General features: G+C 38.4%; 1 protein-coding gene across 1 annotated transcript in view; it reads left to right on the top strand.

The window, feature by feature from the left end:
• Positions 1 to 17,804, top strand: part of EBF1 (EBF transcription factor 1) — a 424,741-nt gene that overhangs the window by 307,121 nt on the left and 99,816 nt on the right. Inside the window, exon 14 of the mRNA XM_039245352.1 lies at positions 17,379 to 17,512. Within this exon, the coding sequence (XP_039101283.1) occupies positions 17,379 to 17,512 (134 nt within the window). The remainder of the gene's footprint in view (positions 1 to 17,378; positions 17,513 to 17,804) is intronic.

Here is a 17,804-nt window from a genome sequence, read left to right as displayed (position 1 = left end):
CATTAATCTTATTAAGATGAGATAGTTAGGGTCAGTGGCCAGGAATGGGTTTGAAATATTTTTGAACATTTTCAGTTGCACATTCAGAAATAAAAATAGAGCCTGCCTCTACCTTTGCAACTTTGATACATGACCTCAAATATGTATTTTGATTTCTTGGGGCATCAATTTCATCATCAATTAAAGGGGGAGTTTGGTAGCTTTGTTCAAGTCCCGATGATTTGTTATTTGAATCCAGCTATTTCTGTGAGAGGTCTCCTATCTCCTAAGATGTTACACATACACTTCCCTGGTGAGTAGCCACCAAAATGTCAAGGTGATTGTCATTCCACAGGATGGACTAAGGTCAACTTCTCTTCACCTTGAGCATTTCTGCAAGAGGTCAGCAGTGGGTTCCAGGAGGCCTGGAAAAGTCCAGAGTGTGCCACACACAACCACTTAGGTAGATCTCACCCGACTTTCTGCTCTCTGAATTTCTTCAGCTGAGACTGTAGTGTTGAATCCACTTGATGGTTAGCAGTGAGCTCTTATATTAGGTTTCCCATGCAGTGTGTGAAATGATTTCAGGTGATGGGGAGAAAACATTTAAAAGAATTTTTTTTGTGATAATTACAGGTCTATCTTGATGCATAAGCAAGCAAGCAAACACAGAAAAACACAGCACTACAGAGTCATGATCTCAGTTATTACTCAGACTGAATTAAAGAAAAAGAAAATTAATTGAAACAAAAATAGCAGCTAGATTAATTAATATTAAGTAGGTCATAGTGTAAGTGGTATTGGTATGGGACAAAATCAGGACTGAAATTTGGGAAACTGTTTTAAAGGGCTTAAGCATTGGGGAAGTAATAATTCTTTCAAGTCATCAGAAAACAGTATAGGATCCTGGGAAACATAATTTTTGAAGAATAAAACAATTTTTTTCCAAGAAAACCTTTTTAGTTCAATTTACCATTAGAATAGATTTAATGTCCTTGTAGGATTTTGAAAATCAAAATGTTTCTCAAGCTGTTAACTCTGTTTTTATTTTTAAACAAGTGGTGTCTACATGTCAGAGGGCAGAAATTAGTGTGGAAAGGAGGATTTGAGTCAAAGGAGAGAATCCGCCAGGGTCCACCCAGGCAGCACATTATGATAATATATACGGAACCAGCTGGACACTGAGCAAAGCTGACATTGTGTTGTCAGGGGCAGAATCGCCCATCAATTTCCAAGATAGAATTTGAGTTCAAATGACAGAAAGAGCAGCAACTGTGTTGAAACTGATGCATGGGGGAGGGGCTCGGTAGGCAGGAACCAGCCAGGCCTAAAGACAGGAAGTGCTGGTACCTCCGGAAGGGGGTGGCTCTGTTTTCTCATCTGGCTGCTACCCTTCCTTCTAACCTTAACATCTGTCAGCAAGATCCACCTGGGCCTTTGCATGATTAGAGCCCACTGCACGGGGAGCTTACTGGTGCTAATTTTAGCCCCCATGAGCATAGAATGCCTGCTGCAGGACCCGGGGCCAGATCAGCTTAGGAAAATTAGGAAAACAGATTCCAAGGAGTCGCTGCATCTCCATTTAGGAAGCTCTATGTGGCTGTAGTGATGATTGTTAATAATGACTGGAAGAGTTTTCAACTTTTTAACTATTCTGTTTTATTCCTTAATATCTTAACAAGTCTGATGATTAGTCTTTAGTTCATTCCCTCATTCATTCAGGCATTTGAATAGTCATTCATCTATTTAACATATGTTTACTGACTGACTGCCTATTGTATTAGATAATAGGGATGCAGAAGAGAACAAGACAGGGACAGCATTTTGAGGTATATAGTCGTGTGTGTGTGTGTGTGTGTGTGTGTGTGTGTGAATATTAAGCAAATAATTACAAAAATAATTCATTTAGAATTACTTAAATTGCAGTGATGGTACGCACTATAAAAGAGAAATACAAACTTCTAAGAGGTTTAAACAAGGGGATTCAGCCAAGTGTGACGAATGAGGGACACTTAAGATTTAAAATACGAATGAGGGGTACCTGGGTGGCTCAGTCGGTTAAACCTCCGACTTAGGCTCAGGTCATGATCTCACAGGTTGTGGTTTCGAGCCCCACTTCGGGCTCTGTGCTAACAGCCAGCTCAGAGCCTGGAGTCTGTTTCGGATTCTGTGTCTCCCTCTCTCTCTGACCCTCCCCTGCTCATGCTGTCTCTCTCCCTCTCTCAGGGAAAAAAAAAAAAAAAAAAACATTAAAAAAAATACAAACGAGTAGCATTTCGTCAAGCAAAGAGGAAAGAGCATTTTTGGTAGAGGGGGAAGCATGTCCGAAATACCATGTGGGGGCACAATAATAGAATCTTGGGAAAGGGCTAATAGGGAAGGTGAGTTAGGTCTGAGATCCATTTTTTAAAAAATAAATTTGAGAATTTCCTATAGGTCGTTTTTCTTTGACTTGGAGATATGGGTCCAATGCATTTTCCTAACAGTTGACAGACTAATAGAACTCTTTTCCCAGTAAATACTAGCTTTTAGACCACTCTTTTGAGTGATGATGACTTTGCTGTTATGATAGCAGCCTTTGAGCACCTATCAGTGCTCAGCCCTTTGTATCACCTCTTTTAATACTCTGAACCACCATAGGAGGGCACTACTATTATTGTCTCCACTTAGGAAACAAGGGAAACTGAGGCCATCCTTCAAAGATTTCGTTATGGCCAAATAGAAAAAGTTAAGTTTTTGCATCTGTAGCATTTGGATCTCCAAGTAGCTGACATAAGGTGGACATCACCACCAAAGACATAAGGCCTTTTCCCACTGTTTAGTCAATGCTAATCTCCTCACATTGGACTTCAGAGGTGGAGAGAAATTCTCCTGCTATTTGATCATGTAATATAATTCCTGCTTCAATTGAAGCAAATTCACAACGTTACTCAAAGGCAAATTGAAAAGCCAGATCTGTGCTAAATCCCCAGGGTATGTTAGTTGGCATGTGCGGTGATATATGGGAAGGTGCTTTTCTGGGTTAAGATAAAAAATCCTGGTATCATGTCACGCTATCAGGCACCCCATCTTAATCTCCTTGTGCCAGCCCTGCAACTTGAAATACTCAGTGGACAGAAATGAAACTTTGTAGAAATTAGGTGATCATCATCCTTATCAGATGAATTTGATGCCATCAGCATGATTTTAGCATCTTCAGAAAAAAAGAGATTTACCTGGAGAGGAGCAAGAGAGAGTTTGAGATGTGGATGGTAGGACTTTTCTGCCAGTCTGCCTTGGGCAAGCTTCCTGGGAGATGACCTAGTAATTAAAGTCCTGCTTAAACGTATGCTGGTCAGTCATAGTAGAGGCACTGACATGGGAAACCAGAAGGTAACCAGAGAAGGAAAAGTGAAACACAAAAGTAACACTCTGGAGCCCACAGGGTGCAGAAATAGATCTGAATTGGATGAATACTTATCTGACCACTAAGCATGAAAGCGGAACCCAAATACTAATATATTTTTATACCAATCTGTGCAATTAATCAATATTTCATATGTGAACATATGCTGCTATGTTGCCAGCTTATTTAATTGACAGTTGCAATCAGTAGGACACCAGTTGCACAAACCCACGTTCTTCACCCATATTCTAGGGAGACATGCTGCAGCAGAATTTATGGAATAGAGGCACAGACAATGTCAGCTTTGGGTCCTCTTCTCAAGTTTCTCTCATTGACTTTGGGCCAAAGTAAGAAAAATTTCAAGAGACGAGCATATGTAACCAATGAACACATAGCAATAGACTTTGGCTATTATTTAGAAGAATGATTAAAATTAATGTGGTTGGCACACATTGAGAACTTTAATTCTTTATTATTCTTTGTCTTTGTTTTGAGCACAGGTGGGAAGCCAGCAGATACTGAGCACCTACGTTTTCTGAGGGGCCTGAGGCAGATGTTTTTAGGTATATTATGTGTAGGACTGTGGATGAGGGGACTGTGTCCCGGCAGTTCCAAGGTATTTTATCATATCTTAGTGGGGAAGGAAAATAGAGTTTTGGTCCCTTTTTGCTAAAATCTTCTGGCTGAATCATCAAACCAGCTGTGCCCTTCCAGTAACTATTATGTGCAACAAATCAATAAAGTCAGACCTCAGATTCTTCTACCTTTCAACTTTGGCAGAATCCTAGAAACGCTTCTTGATTTGGTTAGCTAAAGCCTGTGGAATTCAATCATTGTTGCTCAAAAGAAAGTAAAAAAAAAGTTGGGGAAAATGTTATTGAGGTACTGTTTTAGGATAACCTATTTAACAAGTAAACTTTTATTATTTTCTTTGTATGCACAAAATTCTATAATGAGCACCACTGAGATGGATAATGTCCAGATTGAAAATGAAAGTTAAGGGGAATTGCTCTACATTTAAAAATATAAGTTCTCAAAGTGCTGCTATACTTATATTTGATGTCTAAACTCTGACTGTGTGTTTAGCAGCCCAACTTGTAACAATAGAAAAGCTTCTAAGCCTGGAAACTGGAATATTTCCAGTGTTCCTGTGTTTAAATTGGCACCTGTGGTATTATATTAGGATGCCATTTTTTGAACTTGGAAATAGAAGAAGGTAGAGAGAGATTTTACTATAATTCATATGTGGGGCTGAGTCTTAGGGGGAAAATAACTTTGCTTGGAAATAGAGTAGTAATATTCTGTAAAGTTAATAAATATCTACACTCTATCATGGGAATAAGAATTGCACAACTAAGATTTTATGAGTCTTTGGCTGTAGTATTTACGTGATAGAAGTGAGTATTTTAGCCAAACTGAGCAGAAATTTCAGATAAATACCAAATTTGAAGGGTAGTTTGGGTGTTTTAAATATTAGACTTTATCTACCAATGTGGACTGTCAAAATCTCAAGTTCAAGTGAGTTTCTTAAATTCAGTTACCTCATTTGTAAAGTGGAATTTAGAATAACATCTGCTTGCCTGCTACTCAGGATTGATATTAAGAATAATTGAGATGGGCAAACCCTTTGAAGATTTAACAGGGCTAGTTAATTGTCAGGTATTGGTTGAGTGCAGAATACCATCTATCCGTTTTGTGAGTGAATGTGGTCGCTGCTTGCACGAGATGTGTTGAATGTTAGGTTGATTTGCATACATATATGCAGTCCCAGGTTTACACATACATACATATGTACCAGGATAAAAGTTCAAGGAAAATTGTAGTTAGTGATGAATGAATGAAAGAGACATGAAGAAGCTCACTAAGAGTTAGTATTTTGAAGCCTGAGATAGGAAGAAACAGCTTCATGTGGAAGACTGGTCTTTATGATACAGTACTATTTGGGTAAAACCTTCCTGAAAAGGAAATGGTGGACAGGTGCACAGCATGTTTGGAGACAGAGAATTTGGAGGGCCTGTCATGATCATCTTCATTTTTCTTTTTCCTTACATTCCTTCTCCTTCTCCTGCAACTCCTCATCTTTTTCATTCTATCTCACATTTATTTATTGCTTACTCTGTGCAGAGTTCTGTCCACATAGATTAACTTATTTAAACCTCACAACAACCTCATGAGGTGAGTTCTCTTATAACTGTTATTCCCAATTAAAGTGATAGAAACTGAGGCTTTAAAAAAGTAATTGACCCAAGCTGGGAAGTGGTGAAGCTGTAATGTGAGCTGAGGCCTCCTGAATCCAGAGCCATTGGTTCCAACTGCTGCCAATTCCCGCTTCCAGTTTGGGAGAGATGGGGACTGAGGTTGGAAGGGGAGAACTGGCCAGACTCGCGAGGGTGGACTTGATCCCATAGGCTAAGGAGAAACAACAGAAAGCTTTTGAGCACAGCAATAACATTTTGAAAGCTGGCATCTGAGGAAGGTTAATCTGGGTTTTTGGTATGTAGACGAGATTTAGCACATAATTAATAATCTGATAGTAGAAGTGAATTACAAACAGACAAGTGTGTTTGCTTTTTGCAGTCCGGATTGAACAGCTCAGACCCCAAAGAGTAATTTTCAAGGAAGTTGAGTCAGTCAACATGGAGTTCAAATGGAAGTGGAGTTCCCACTCTACTTTACTCTTCTGTCTGGATACATTTGATGATACACATTCCGGTGCTTGTGACGTCATGGATCATCACCACGGAAACATCTGTGCTATAACAAACACTGGAGTGCAGCGTCACTGAATGTGTCAGGGAGGAGAGGAAACTGGCTCAAAATGATAAGGCTCTCAATAATAAAAATTCAGTCAAATACATTAGCAGTAGCAGCCTTGGTCGTGAAGAGAAATATAAGCATTACTATTCTGAAAAGCACAGAGCAGGAATTGTGCATTACTAAAGGCTGGGCAAGGCTGATTTTGAGATGCTGCTCACATTCAAAACACAGTTTCCTTAAAAAGTCACTATCTATGCTGTCTTGCATGATGACAGTAGAAATCCTTCAGGAGCAGGGAGCTCGTCTCTCAAACTGCTTATGGAAAATCTTCTACATAGGAGAGGAAGGCTAGCTGGGGACTTACATGTTGTTATGGGAGGGACCTTTAGTGATCAGAGGCAGCATTGGCACGGGTAGTGGTTTGTGTTTATTGTTTGATGAGTCAGTGGCAGTATTGTGTAGTTGAAGAAATTAATAACTGAAAGGTGATTCTAGGCCCTCCAAAAATGCAGAATTTACACACTGGTGGATCAGATCATGGACTGAATCTAGCTCTAAGCCGTGTTTTGGTTTGGTTTGTATGGTGCTTTAAGAAACTATGTATTTGTGGTTTTACAATTGAAAATAGAGTTTACCTAAAAATCCAGATTTGCAAATTCTCTTTACATTCAGAAGAGCTGGTAGTGTTGGGCCCACATTTTCAAATGGCAGCACTTAGGTCAAACTGAGAAGTTGTGTCCCTTTTGGGTGGGGCATATACTGTACCAATTAGCCACAATCCTCACCTTTTCCATTGTGTTGTCCTTAGCCCATTTGATTTACTTACCTTTCTGACTGGCTCTATGAGCATTTGATGTTGTGGTCATTGTTGAGGGGGTAGAGATTACTTATTTCTAGCACAGTTCCTGGTATATGGATAGCACCTCAAATAAGTGTAGCTCTGATTGTTCTTTATCAGTTATAGGGTCAGTTATTTAAACTTGATCCCTAGATCAACGCTGTCCAAAGTTTCTAAGGTGATGGAATTGTTGTATCTCTGTGCTGTCCTATGTGATAGTCACTAGCCATATGTAGCTATTGACCACTTGAAATGTGGCTAGTATGACCAAGAAAATAATTTTCTATTTTTATTGAATTTTGGCTAATTAAAAATTAAACGTCAATAGTAACATATGGCTAGTGACTACCTTATTGGGCAAAGCAGATTTCAGTAATGAGATTGAACATCCTGTCCTTGTTTACAACAAAATGTGGAGAATAGACACTAGGACTGTGTGCGTGAGTGTTCATTTTACAAGAGATTACTTACAGTGAGCTTCATCACTTAGGATCACCTACCTCCTGAACGGGAACCACCCTATATCAGCTGACTACAATTCATGTCAAAAAAAATATGCCAAATACATATGTTTTATAAGATGTTATATGTACATTTTTACCAATATACATAAGTCATCTTAAGCTCGAAAGCAAAGTTTCACTGCTCTCTTCCTCTGGCTGTCCAGTTAAGGGTACTGTGCAAACACAATAACTAGACCTGTGTGTGGAAAAGCTTGAATTTTTTGATGAGCTGCTGGCTCCTGCCATTCATGATGCATAGAGCCAAGATCCAGTGTTACCAAGGGGATAATGGAAAGCTGGTGGAGCCCTCCTAGACTGCTAGAGGGATCTTACTTTCTGAGGACTTAGGCTCCAAAGGCTGCAGTCTCTTGCATTTCCATCACAAATCTACACAGAACACATCTAATGATCACATTGCCATAAACCAGCCACAAAGTAGGATGCTAAAAGATCCTTCTTTTACGCAACTTATTCATTCACTTGCATGCTGTTTGCCTCACTGAGCCCAGCAGTCACAGCCCTCCCTTTTCCTTTGTCACAGGTTTGGAAACCTCAGAACCATCTATCAGGGTTCTGGCTTATTGGTCACTTACTGGCCTCTGTCCTGAGACTTACCCAGTCAACTTTTCCAACTGAAAAATAAGTAACTTCACTTCTCCTGAGGATGTATGCACAGGAGGGCAAAACAGTCTTTTTCTTTCAAGATGAAGCTCTGAATTATAAACCTCATCCCCTAAAAAAGCCTCCTAAAAACATAGAAACCCTAGTCAAAATGATAGAAATGGCTGTTGTAGCTATTTCATCAAATGATAAGGAATATCAATCTTCTTGTAATGGGAAAAAAAAAATACAGGAATATATTCTGCTTGGATCATTCATCGAGTTGGAAGTAATCTCACTGCTTCTCATATTCAGATTCTGCAGAGAGGATACCAAGTCTTCCTTTTCTATCTTTATGGGCAAATATCAGTGTAAACCCCTGTTATGACAGTGAATTGAAGGAGTCCTAGAATTCAATAGGGGGAAAGAGACAAAACCCTCTAACAACAATGACAAAAGATCCTATATAATTTTAAATTCCTTTTTGGGAAAATTTTTTGTAAAAATGTTTCTAGGAAAAGACCAAGCTGGTATCAACTAATGAAATGTTAAACTATCTGCACACAGATACGTTTTTAATGTTGAATTTCGTCTGGCTCCCAGACACAAGGAGGCTAAAAATTCATATTCAGATAAGGAAAGGCAAACCTTGGCGAACAGATGGAGCAGAGTTCAGCATAAAGGTTTAATCCTATCAGGCCGATTCCTGTATGACCATCTGGATAATCCGGCACACACATTCAAGGCCTGTTAAAAATACTACTCCAGCCAAGATTAACATCACAGATTTTCCACTAGACTTGCTCATATTTGACTTTATGATTTTCCAGGCCCAGGAAGATTGCCTACAAATAAAGACTTGAGTATTCCTTGAAGAAGCACTTACATGTTTTTTTTTTTTTTTCTTAACCTGAAAATTGTTTCCTCTTTTCACAATATTAGCTGTCCATTTTTGGAAAGTTATTTTCATTTCCCTTTCTTCCCTGGCTTTCATATCTAAAACTTTTCTTACAACAGGATAATGAGGAGAATTGGGCCAAAAAATAATTTTGTGCATAAAAGTTCTCTTGTCAGGAAGAAAAGAGTTATTTACTTATTGTATAATCAGAGGCAAGTGAATTTACTATTGTTGAAACAAATATCACAATTGGATCCATGAATAATTCATTTTGAGAATTCTCCTACCTTCTATGATAATTTTTTTCAGTGGTGTGGCTGATGATCCTAGAACAAGAGAGAAAGAGAAAAGAAATAAAACACAGTGGCAATATTTGCCATGAGTTGTTGTGGGATTAATATTTTGTATATTTTAATTTTGAATTTGACAGATCAAACATGAGGTGGAAAACAGCACATTCTCACCTCCTTGAGTTTGTAAAATTCTGAGCTTCCGAAGTGTTAACAAACAATTTTTGCATATTATGAAACAATGCTATGTTGCTGTCATTGAATCAAAAAGCCTTCAATAAGTCTTTCAAGTGCAATTTAGAAGTTACAGGTACATCAAAATGTCAAGATTTTTCACTGCTAAATTGTTAAATAATCCTGTGTGCTGAACCTACACAGTTATGGGTCTCAGGTAGACAAACTCAGGAATCTAAAAGTACTTGCCCTAGAATATTCAGATTACAATTGGTGCACTAGAGTTTCTGCTCTTCCCTTGCTCAAATCTGTGTCCACTGATTGTTGAAGAATTTCACAGATTCAGAATGGAGTAAGAGGGCTGAAAATTAAACAGCGGGGAGATACAATTTAGGCTTGCGCTGCATTTAGCAAATGGCATATTTTGGAACTTAGCTAAGTTAGGATACACCTAGATATTCCTGCAAAGTTAACTCTGTGTTAATGTAGATGGACATTGGATCTACGTTTCCACCTATTGACTGTGAGGTTTTTCTTTTCTCCTTTTCTGTGAGAGCCATTCATGTTGTCGAAGTGAAGGACTTTGCCAAATAAAGTCATTTTGGAATAAAGGATGAAAAACACTTGAAATTCTTGATCTCCTCATTTAATATTTAATAGATTTAATTGCATTGGTATTGAGAAATCTCTGTATCATGGGTTTCATTTCTCTTCAAAGTAACACACACACACAGAGAATCTCTTTTGCATATATAATATATTATTCTTTGCCAAGTAATATTTACATATGCTAGTGGATGGGGCAATAAATGAAGACCAATAGCAAAACAAAATGAAAATCCTAGTAAATAATAAAATGCTTAGCTGCATAAAGCAGTTACTACAAAAATAAGGGAAGGCAAAAATAAATTTAGTAATTTAAGAACTTTGTATTCAAGAGTTATGTTTATTTATTTGTTTGTTAGCTGATTAGGAGTCTGTGGTGAGGTTAGCATTCTGAAAATGAAGTTTGTGCATGCTGGTGCGAGGTTTCAGGTCAGGAATTATAACTGCTCTTGGCTTCCCAGGCATCCGGTTGGAAAGTGGGTAAACCCAGAGTAGATTTGCATCCTGTACATGGTGAAAATATAGAAAGCCAGTCTTCCTGTTAGGGGCAAACCCTCTGCTTGTCCCCCTTCCTGACCAGTAGCTGCCAGCTGTCAGGATCCAAGAATTCAGGAATTGGTACTACTGATCTGGGAGTAGTCAGGAAAGGAATCACTTCACTTTAAAAACCCAGCAAGAACAATTGTTTTGATTTAACAAGAAGGGCATATATCTATGCATTGAGTCCAAGTAGGAGTCCTTTTTGTCCCCATCCATCTCTGGAATAGGCCTGCTCTCAAGCACAACTTCAGCAAAATCAAGTAGATACAGGAATAAAGATCTGAGGTTTATGAGGTCACAAGTGTCCCATAGAAATGGACTGAGCTTGGGGCACCTGGGTGGCTCAGTCGGTTAAGCATCCAACTTCGGCTCAGATCATGATCTCACGGTTCGTGGGTTCGAGCCCCGTGTCGGGCCCTGTGCTGACAGCTCAGAGCCTGGAGCCTATCTTCAGATTCTGTGTCTCCCTCTCTCTCTGACCCTCCCCTATTCACGCTCTTTCTCTCTCTCTCAGAAATAAATAAAACATTAAAATATTTATAAAAATTTTGGGATAATAACAGTAACATCAGTTCCTTATTTCTGCAAAGGTCTCCATTAATGTTCATTCCAGGCAAATGAGAACCTTAAATAAAAAAAAAAAAAAAAACCATTCTGCCTTGGAAGGAGTGATGCTCGATCCACCTCCTCAGTCAATTTAGCTGGCTCGGTTAGCAAGTCACCGTATTGAAAGTTCCTCGGAAAGTTTTGCAATCAAGTACATCATCTGGAATGATGAGACTATTGGATATTCTAGTGAGTGAATGAACTCTGGCTTATGGAGAACTGGTGACAACAATAGTTATTATAGCAGCAACAAGCATGCTCTGTGCCTGGCACACAGTAAAACAACAAAACATAAGCAGACACACTCTGCATTTTGCCACAAGTCTGAGAGCAGAAATTACTGCTTAGAGAGGGTAAGAGCTTTAGAAAGGCTAAGTGACTGCTTCAAGGTCATTCTGAGTGAGAGAGGTGGAATTTGAACAGCTGGAGCTGTTACCCATTTGCAAATACTGTAATATTCTGAATGTTAAGTCAACTTAACATAATTGCATCTTTCTGTCTTTATCCAGGAACCAGTAAGGGCTGGTGCCAGCATCTTCACTGCCATTGTAAGCATCAGTTATCTGCTCCGTAGAAATGCTCATTAATAGAGAGTTCTGGCTAACAGAATGCTGGAAAAGGAGAGTTTACATCTTTTCATGTACCATACACAATAGAAATGGGAAATCAGCTTATATCTATTTTAGTGGAAATTTCTCTTGAGACTTAGAATGGGAATAGAACGTTTCTAAATTTATACATTTTACCAACTGATGAAGTGTTGTTTTCCCAGCACATTTAAATACAAAAATGGACAAAACAGTGCATCACTAATAAGACTTCCATTGTAGGACATCAACTGTCACAAAAGCCTCATTTTGGAGATAAGAGATGATAAATCTTGCACCCAGGTCATCTATACGGCTATCCCAAACAAGTGAGATATTGATCACCGTACAAAGAGTTCAGAGGCAAAAGTACGAGCAGCCCCAGGACCCTGCTGATAGCTGCACACACCACTAATTCACCTCAATGGGCAGGCACCTCTGAGCTCAATTAACCCTTATTCCCAAGGCCACCCATAAACCCTGAGGTAAACATGGCTCTCCCGGCCCTTGCTTTCTATCAATGAAATAGATCATTTCTATTGGAGGCTAAGGTGCAATTCTAACTTACAAATTCACCTTGCTGAAAAAGCGCCTGATGCTTCCAATGCTAGTGAGCAGGCACTTGCATCTTGTAACATTGATTCTGTAAATCAGAGAATTTTAAACTGCCGAGGGCATCCGTGATTTCTTCTGTCTTCTGTGGCTCTTGGAAGGAAATATAAACATTCTGGAGGTGGAGCAGGTGATAGCAAATGTCCCCTGGTGCAGTTGTCTGCACACAGAACATTAGTTGTTAAATATGTACTGGAGGCTGAACGGTTTCTTTCCTTCCCTCTTTCTTTTCCTTTTTCTTTTTTTTCCCTCATTCTTCCCTCTCTTTTTCTTCTCACCACGACCATTGTTCAGAAGCAAATTGGAAATCTGGTAATTAGGCCCTGACTCACGGTGTAGTATTAGAGTCCCGAGCCAAAGTTCAACACCCTGAAATGAAATTTAAACCAATTAATCTGTTAGATTTTTATCGCTTGTCCGTGTTTTCTCAGCAATTCCCCCAGCACGTGGCCTTTGATCAACTCTCATACAAACGCTAAAATGTGTGCCTGCTGCTAGCAAGATGGGAATGACATTAACATGGTACTCATAAAACAATCAGAGCAGAGAAGCCCTCAAACAGGCAGGGCATGGTAATATTTAATAAAAGCACACACATAATCTTCAGAATTAGCATTTTGTGCCTTGCAGTACCTTTGGGAGAAGAGCTTTTATTTGTGGAGTGATCATTATTATAACAAAGAAGAGCTACCTAATAATTTCCACTTTAACTCTGCAATGTGCCATGAGCATTTCAGAGCCATTATGCTAAACTGTGGTGGGGTAATCATGTTATTGTCATAGTTTGAAGGAAAGAAAATCTCCTCTACTTTGGTGGCTGTTGGGGGTGGGGGAAGAGGTAAAAAAAAAAAAAAAAAAGTAACAAAACAAAAAAACAAAAAGGCAAAGAAAAAAAATCAACTTCAACTTTTATTTTTAATGAGATTTAGAACCAGAAATGAGGTTACTGTCCTTGTGGTTACCACAGTGAAAATTCACTGGTAAGGAAGGATCTTTTATTAATTAAATTATTTATTAATTAAATCAAGATTTGGCTGGTAAAAGTGGTTTTGTATTCAATCAAATCTACTCCCTTCCCCTATTTTATAATATTCTCATGGAGATAGAATTGTATTGATTATTACACTCCTGGGCTGGATTCAGTTCGTTTATAAATCTTTTCACCTTCAAATTCTACTGAATATCCGCTATGATTATTAAAAATGATCTCTCCTTGTCTTCTCTATGTCTCTTTGGATATCCTGAATGAAAGAAAAACAAGTCCTTGGCTGCTTCAGATGTTGTCTGGGCTTTCTCAGAGCAAAGCTTACCCAAAAAGAAAAGAGAAGGAGAGGCTTGGGATCTGTTAGCCAGCACAGCTCGGCTTTTGTTTGTTTGTTTGTTTAAATTAGTATCTATGTGTTCTAAACAGTACAACCTTTATCTCTTACAGAATTAAATGCTATGTTATTTAATTTTTATTATGAGAATACATTTACCTTAATGTGTGCTCATTGTAAATATTCAAACCATTTGGCTTTCTATAGAGTAAAATTGAAGTCTCCCTGTCCCCTCAGCACCACTCCAGCCCCATTGCTCTTTCATATGGATCCACCGGGGACAGTGGATGTACATCCTTCCAGACCTTTGTTCACATGTATCTACATACACACAAGCACAGGTGCACATACAGGCTCCTATATATATCATTTTTTTAAGTTAAGAGAATCACATTATTCATTAGACTATGAATTGTGTTCTTACTTACCTAACATACTTTGATATCTTTCTATGTCAGTTTATGGAAATCATTTCCATCCATTCTGATGACACTCCTAATATTCTGTACTATGGATATACCATAATTTATTTAACCACTTTCTGATTGGGGCCACCTAGACTCTTGAATTTTTTGCTGCAGCGAACTTTTGTGTACTGTAGTTTAGGTACATTTGCAGGTATTTCCTGAGCTGCTTTTAGTCTGTCAGGTTTATTTGTGACTAGGATAAAAGTGTAAAATGGTGGCCTAGACATTAAATTTAGCCCATAAACATTTTGTTTACAGCCTACACATTTAAGAAAATTGAATTAGTTGCCAGTATTTAAAGATTGGGAAATTCACATAAAAATCTAGTTCCCAGCTTTTTTCAAAAGATCAAAAGACCAGACCACACTGGGCCTGCATTTGTGTGGGGAGTACCAGTGGTTAGAGCTTCCCTAGTTCTTAGTGTCAGAGGCCATTCATCTCATGCTTATTCTGAGACTCTGAGCTGCGGTATTCATTTGTGTTTCTTGCCTTGGCAAGAATTTGTAAGTCCTTAATAACTGCTCTTGGGGCTAATCTGTTTAGCTGTTCACAGTGTCTTCCACCTTGTGTTATTGACATCTTAGAGGTCTTCATTTGGGGAGAATATCTGATGCATTGTTGGATAGTTAGCATCCTTGACTTCCAGGCACTAAATGCCCTGCCACTAACATTCTTTTCCCACCTCTGTGTCTCAGTGGGAGAGCCAAAGTCCTTTACATATTTTCCAAATTTCTCAGTGGAGAGATACCATAGAGCACCTTTAGAACCCTTTGAAGCCCAACTTTAGAAAAGTCTGCATGACTTATGTGTTCTAGGAATGGCACCTAGTCTCGAAGCTAAGATAGTGGATGGTTGAGTACAGAGGAAGGATGAATCAGAGGGTATGCCACTCTTTTCTTGGAGTACTTCCTTCAAGGGTTCTTTTCTTTAAAAAGCGAAGAAGATGGTGTCACATATTGTCTCCTCACCATGTTATCTCTGGAGACTTGATCTTTATTTCTCCTAGCTAATTGACAGTTAGCTTTGTTTCTGGTTGGTTGCTCACAGAATTTGAAAACGTTATCACTTTCCTTAGGAAGTATTTGAAAGCACATAACACGCACAGATGTATACTTTCATGCCTTTTTTATCCTACAGATAACAAATAGAAAGAAATGGGAGGGGGTCAAGTCTAAAACCAGCTTGGCCATACTATAGGAGAGTCTTTCAAAGATCCAACACAGTCTTCTGCCTCCTTTTGTGCAATGCTAAGTAAGCCTAGAGGAGTACAACTTACTTAAAGCTATGTTTTTTCCTTACTTACATAAAGAAGTATGCTTACATGATTATAAAAATAAAATTTTAAAAATTAAAAGAAAGCTAATACAGATCAAGACTATTTTGTGGTTTATGAGGGTAGTCACAGGGTCAGCATTTAATGATACCATTAAATTTCACACTTTGCCATTAGGCAGGACTCTTTCAAGACCAGTTCAGTTAAACCAAGATCCTATTTTTCTCAGCAGTATCTGAAGATATGGAACCCTTTCAGCTCTATTTTAGCAACTAAGTATACTGAATCGAGATTTTGAGACATTAGCTAGAATGTTTCCAAACTGCTTTTATTTTAGGAATTCTACATAATTGTTAAATGTACTTTTTTCTCCTATAAATGTCGTATAATCATATATCATATTCTACCATTGGTTTGGGAATACTCAATCATGCATTTAAACATCTTCACCTCTTAAGAAAAAGCCCTGTGCCTGTGGAACATTGATCACAACCTTTATGTGTGTTAAAAATTGGACAGGAATTTTCAAGTTATGAATCATTTACATTTTCTTGATTAATTATTTTGTTTTTTGGAGAAAGTGAAGGAGGGAAAAGGCATCTGAACTATCCAATTTTAGTTATAAATGCATTACTATGAGTTCAGCCAACATGAAATGTTTAGTTTGGATATTTCCTAATTTCTCTGTGTTATTTTATAAGATGAATTTGAATCAAAATCAAACCCATTCTACTTGTTTGTGTGGTGGCACGTGAGCAATGGTCCCACTGGGCTGGGCTTAATATTTTCTTTTCTTCTTGCAAAAGTTAAAGCGTGACATTTTGCCAAATTTGACAAAGGCCAATAGTTTTCTTCCAGCTTCTTCCCGTTAAAATTAACTGGTGCTCTCATTGGCTTCAATATTTGGAAAGCCAGTCTTGGATACTTCATACACTTTTAATAAAGAGAGGGGTCTCGTTTCCTCTCCTTGCACAATATCTCCCTTGCTTTAAAATTTTGCTTTGTTTCTGTTCATAAAAGTAATCAGGAGGACAACAGCAATGGCTTTGTGGAGTTAAAAATCATTGTTGCCCTCTGAGAGATTTCAAAATCATAATCCTACAATTGCATTTATGCCTAGCAATTCCATTGAAAGTATGCCATGCTCATCAGGCAAACCACCTCCAGTCTGTTTAGAATCATGGAATTTGCAAATTATTTCCCATCTCCAAGGGCCATTTGTAATGGAAAGAGAAGAGATATGAATTTTTTTTACAAGTCCTTTCTAGAATTTTATGCCTGGGAATGACAACAAAGCAAAGGTCATGAGACATTTTGTGGTTCAGCCCTGACTCAACTATTTGGTTACATAATTCACCCTGAGTGACCTTCATACTTTACATCCTTAAAATGGGATCTGTCATTTGTTGAAAAAAAATCTTAACGATTTTTAATGAGAAATGTTGCTGCGTTAGTGTTATAGGTGGAAGCCATGGAGCAAGAATATTTTCCTTGCTCTAGCCTCCTCTCTTTTTCCCTTCCCTTTGGGCAGATATGCTTGTCTAAAATATATTGATTTAATTTTGGGGAAGTATGTTTAATCATGAAACAATTAATTCTATAAGGTTTCTGATGTGTTCCAAGAAGTCACCTAATTTTTTTTAACCTTTAGCAGCTCATAAATTAAATTTTGCTTCTGTGTTTTATTTCGTAAGATTTCATGTTTGAAAATGATTTGGGTAAAATATATGTATGTCAATAGAAACAATGAAAAAAATACTTTTAAAAACTGAAATTGCACCCTTAGGTTTCAGGTCCTAAAGCAGCTAGGAAATTCTGAGATCTTGAGGGACTTCCTGTTAGTGAAAAGATAAAAGATATATTTTTTTCTTTTTCTCAAGTCTCCTATCATTAAAGTTTGGTTCTAACAGCAGACTCCTTCTCTTTTTCATGTGTGTTGAAAAGCAGCTACTCCCTGTATCAAAGCCATCAGCCCGAGTGAAGGATGGACGACGGGAGGCGCGACTGTGATCATCATAGGGGACAATTTCTTTGATGGGTTACAGGTCATATTCGGTACCATGCTGGTCTGGAGTGAGGTAGGTGTTGTCTGAACATTAATATCTAATAGGTTGGTCTAGTTGAGGATACTGTCTACACTTGAATTTCTAATAGAGTGTGTAGAATTTCGTAGTGCCACCCTGGGTGGGCCAGCTCTGGTCTACAGAACTCTGGGAAACTAGGAGACATGGGTTGGGTGTACCTGGAGCCACCAGTGTCTACTGGAATGACTTCTTTCCTCTGTCCGTTAAGCACCAGGAGAGCTTCTGTTTTGTCATTTGTCCTCTTGGGCTAGCTGTGGTAAGAAGGTCCTATTGTGCACTGGGAATT

Source organism: Hyaena hyaena, unplaced genomic scaffold (genome assembly GCF_003009895.1).
Source record: "Hyaena hyaena isolate Hyena2069 unplaced genomic scaffold, ASM300989v1 scaffold_253, whole genome shotgun sequence".
Lineage (NCBI taxonomy): Eukaryota > Metazoa > Chordata > Mammalia > Carnivora > Hyaenidae > Hyaena > Hyaena hyaena.
This window is presented reverse-complemented; position numbering and strand designations above follow the sequence as displayed.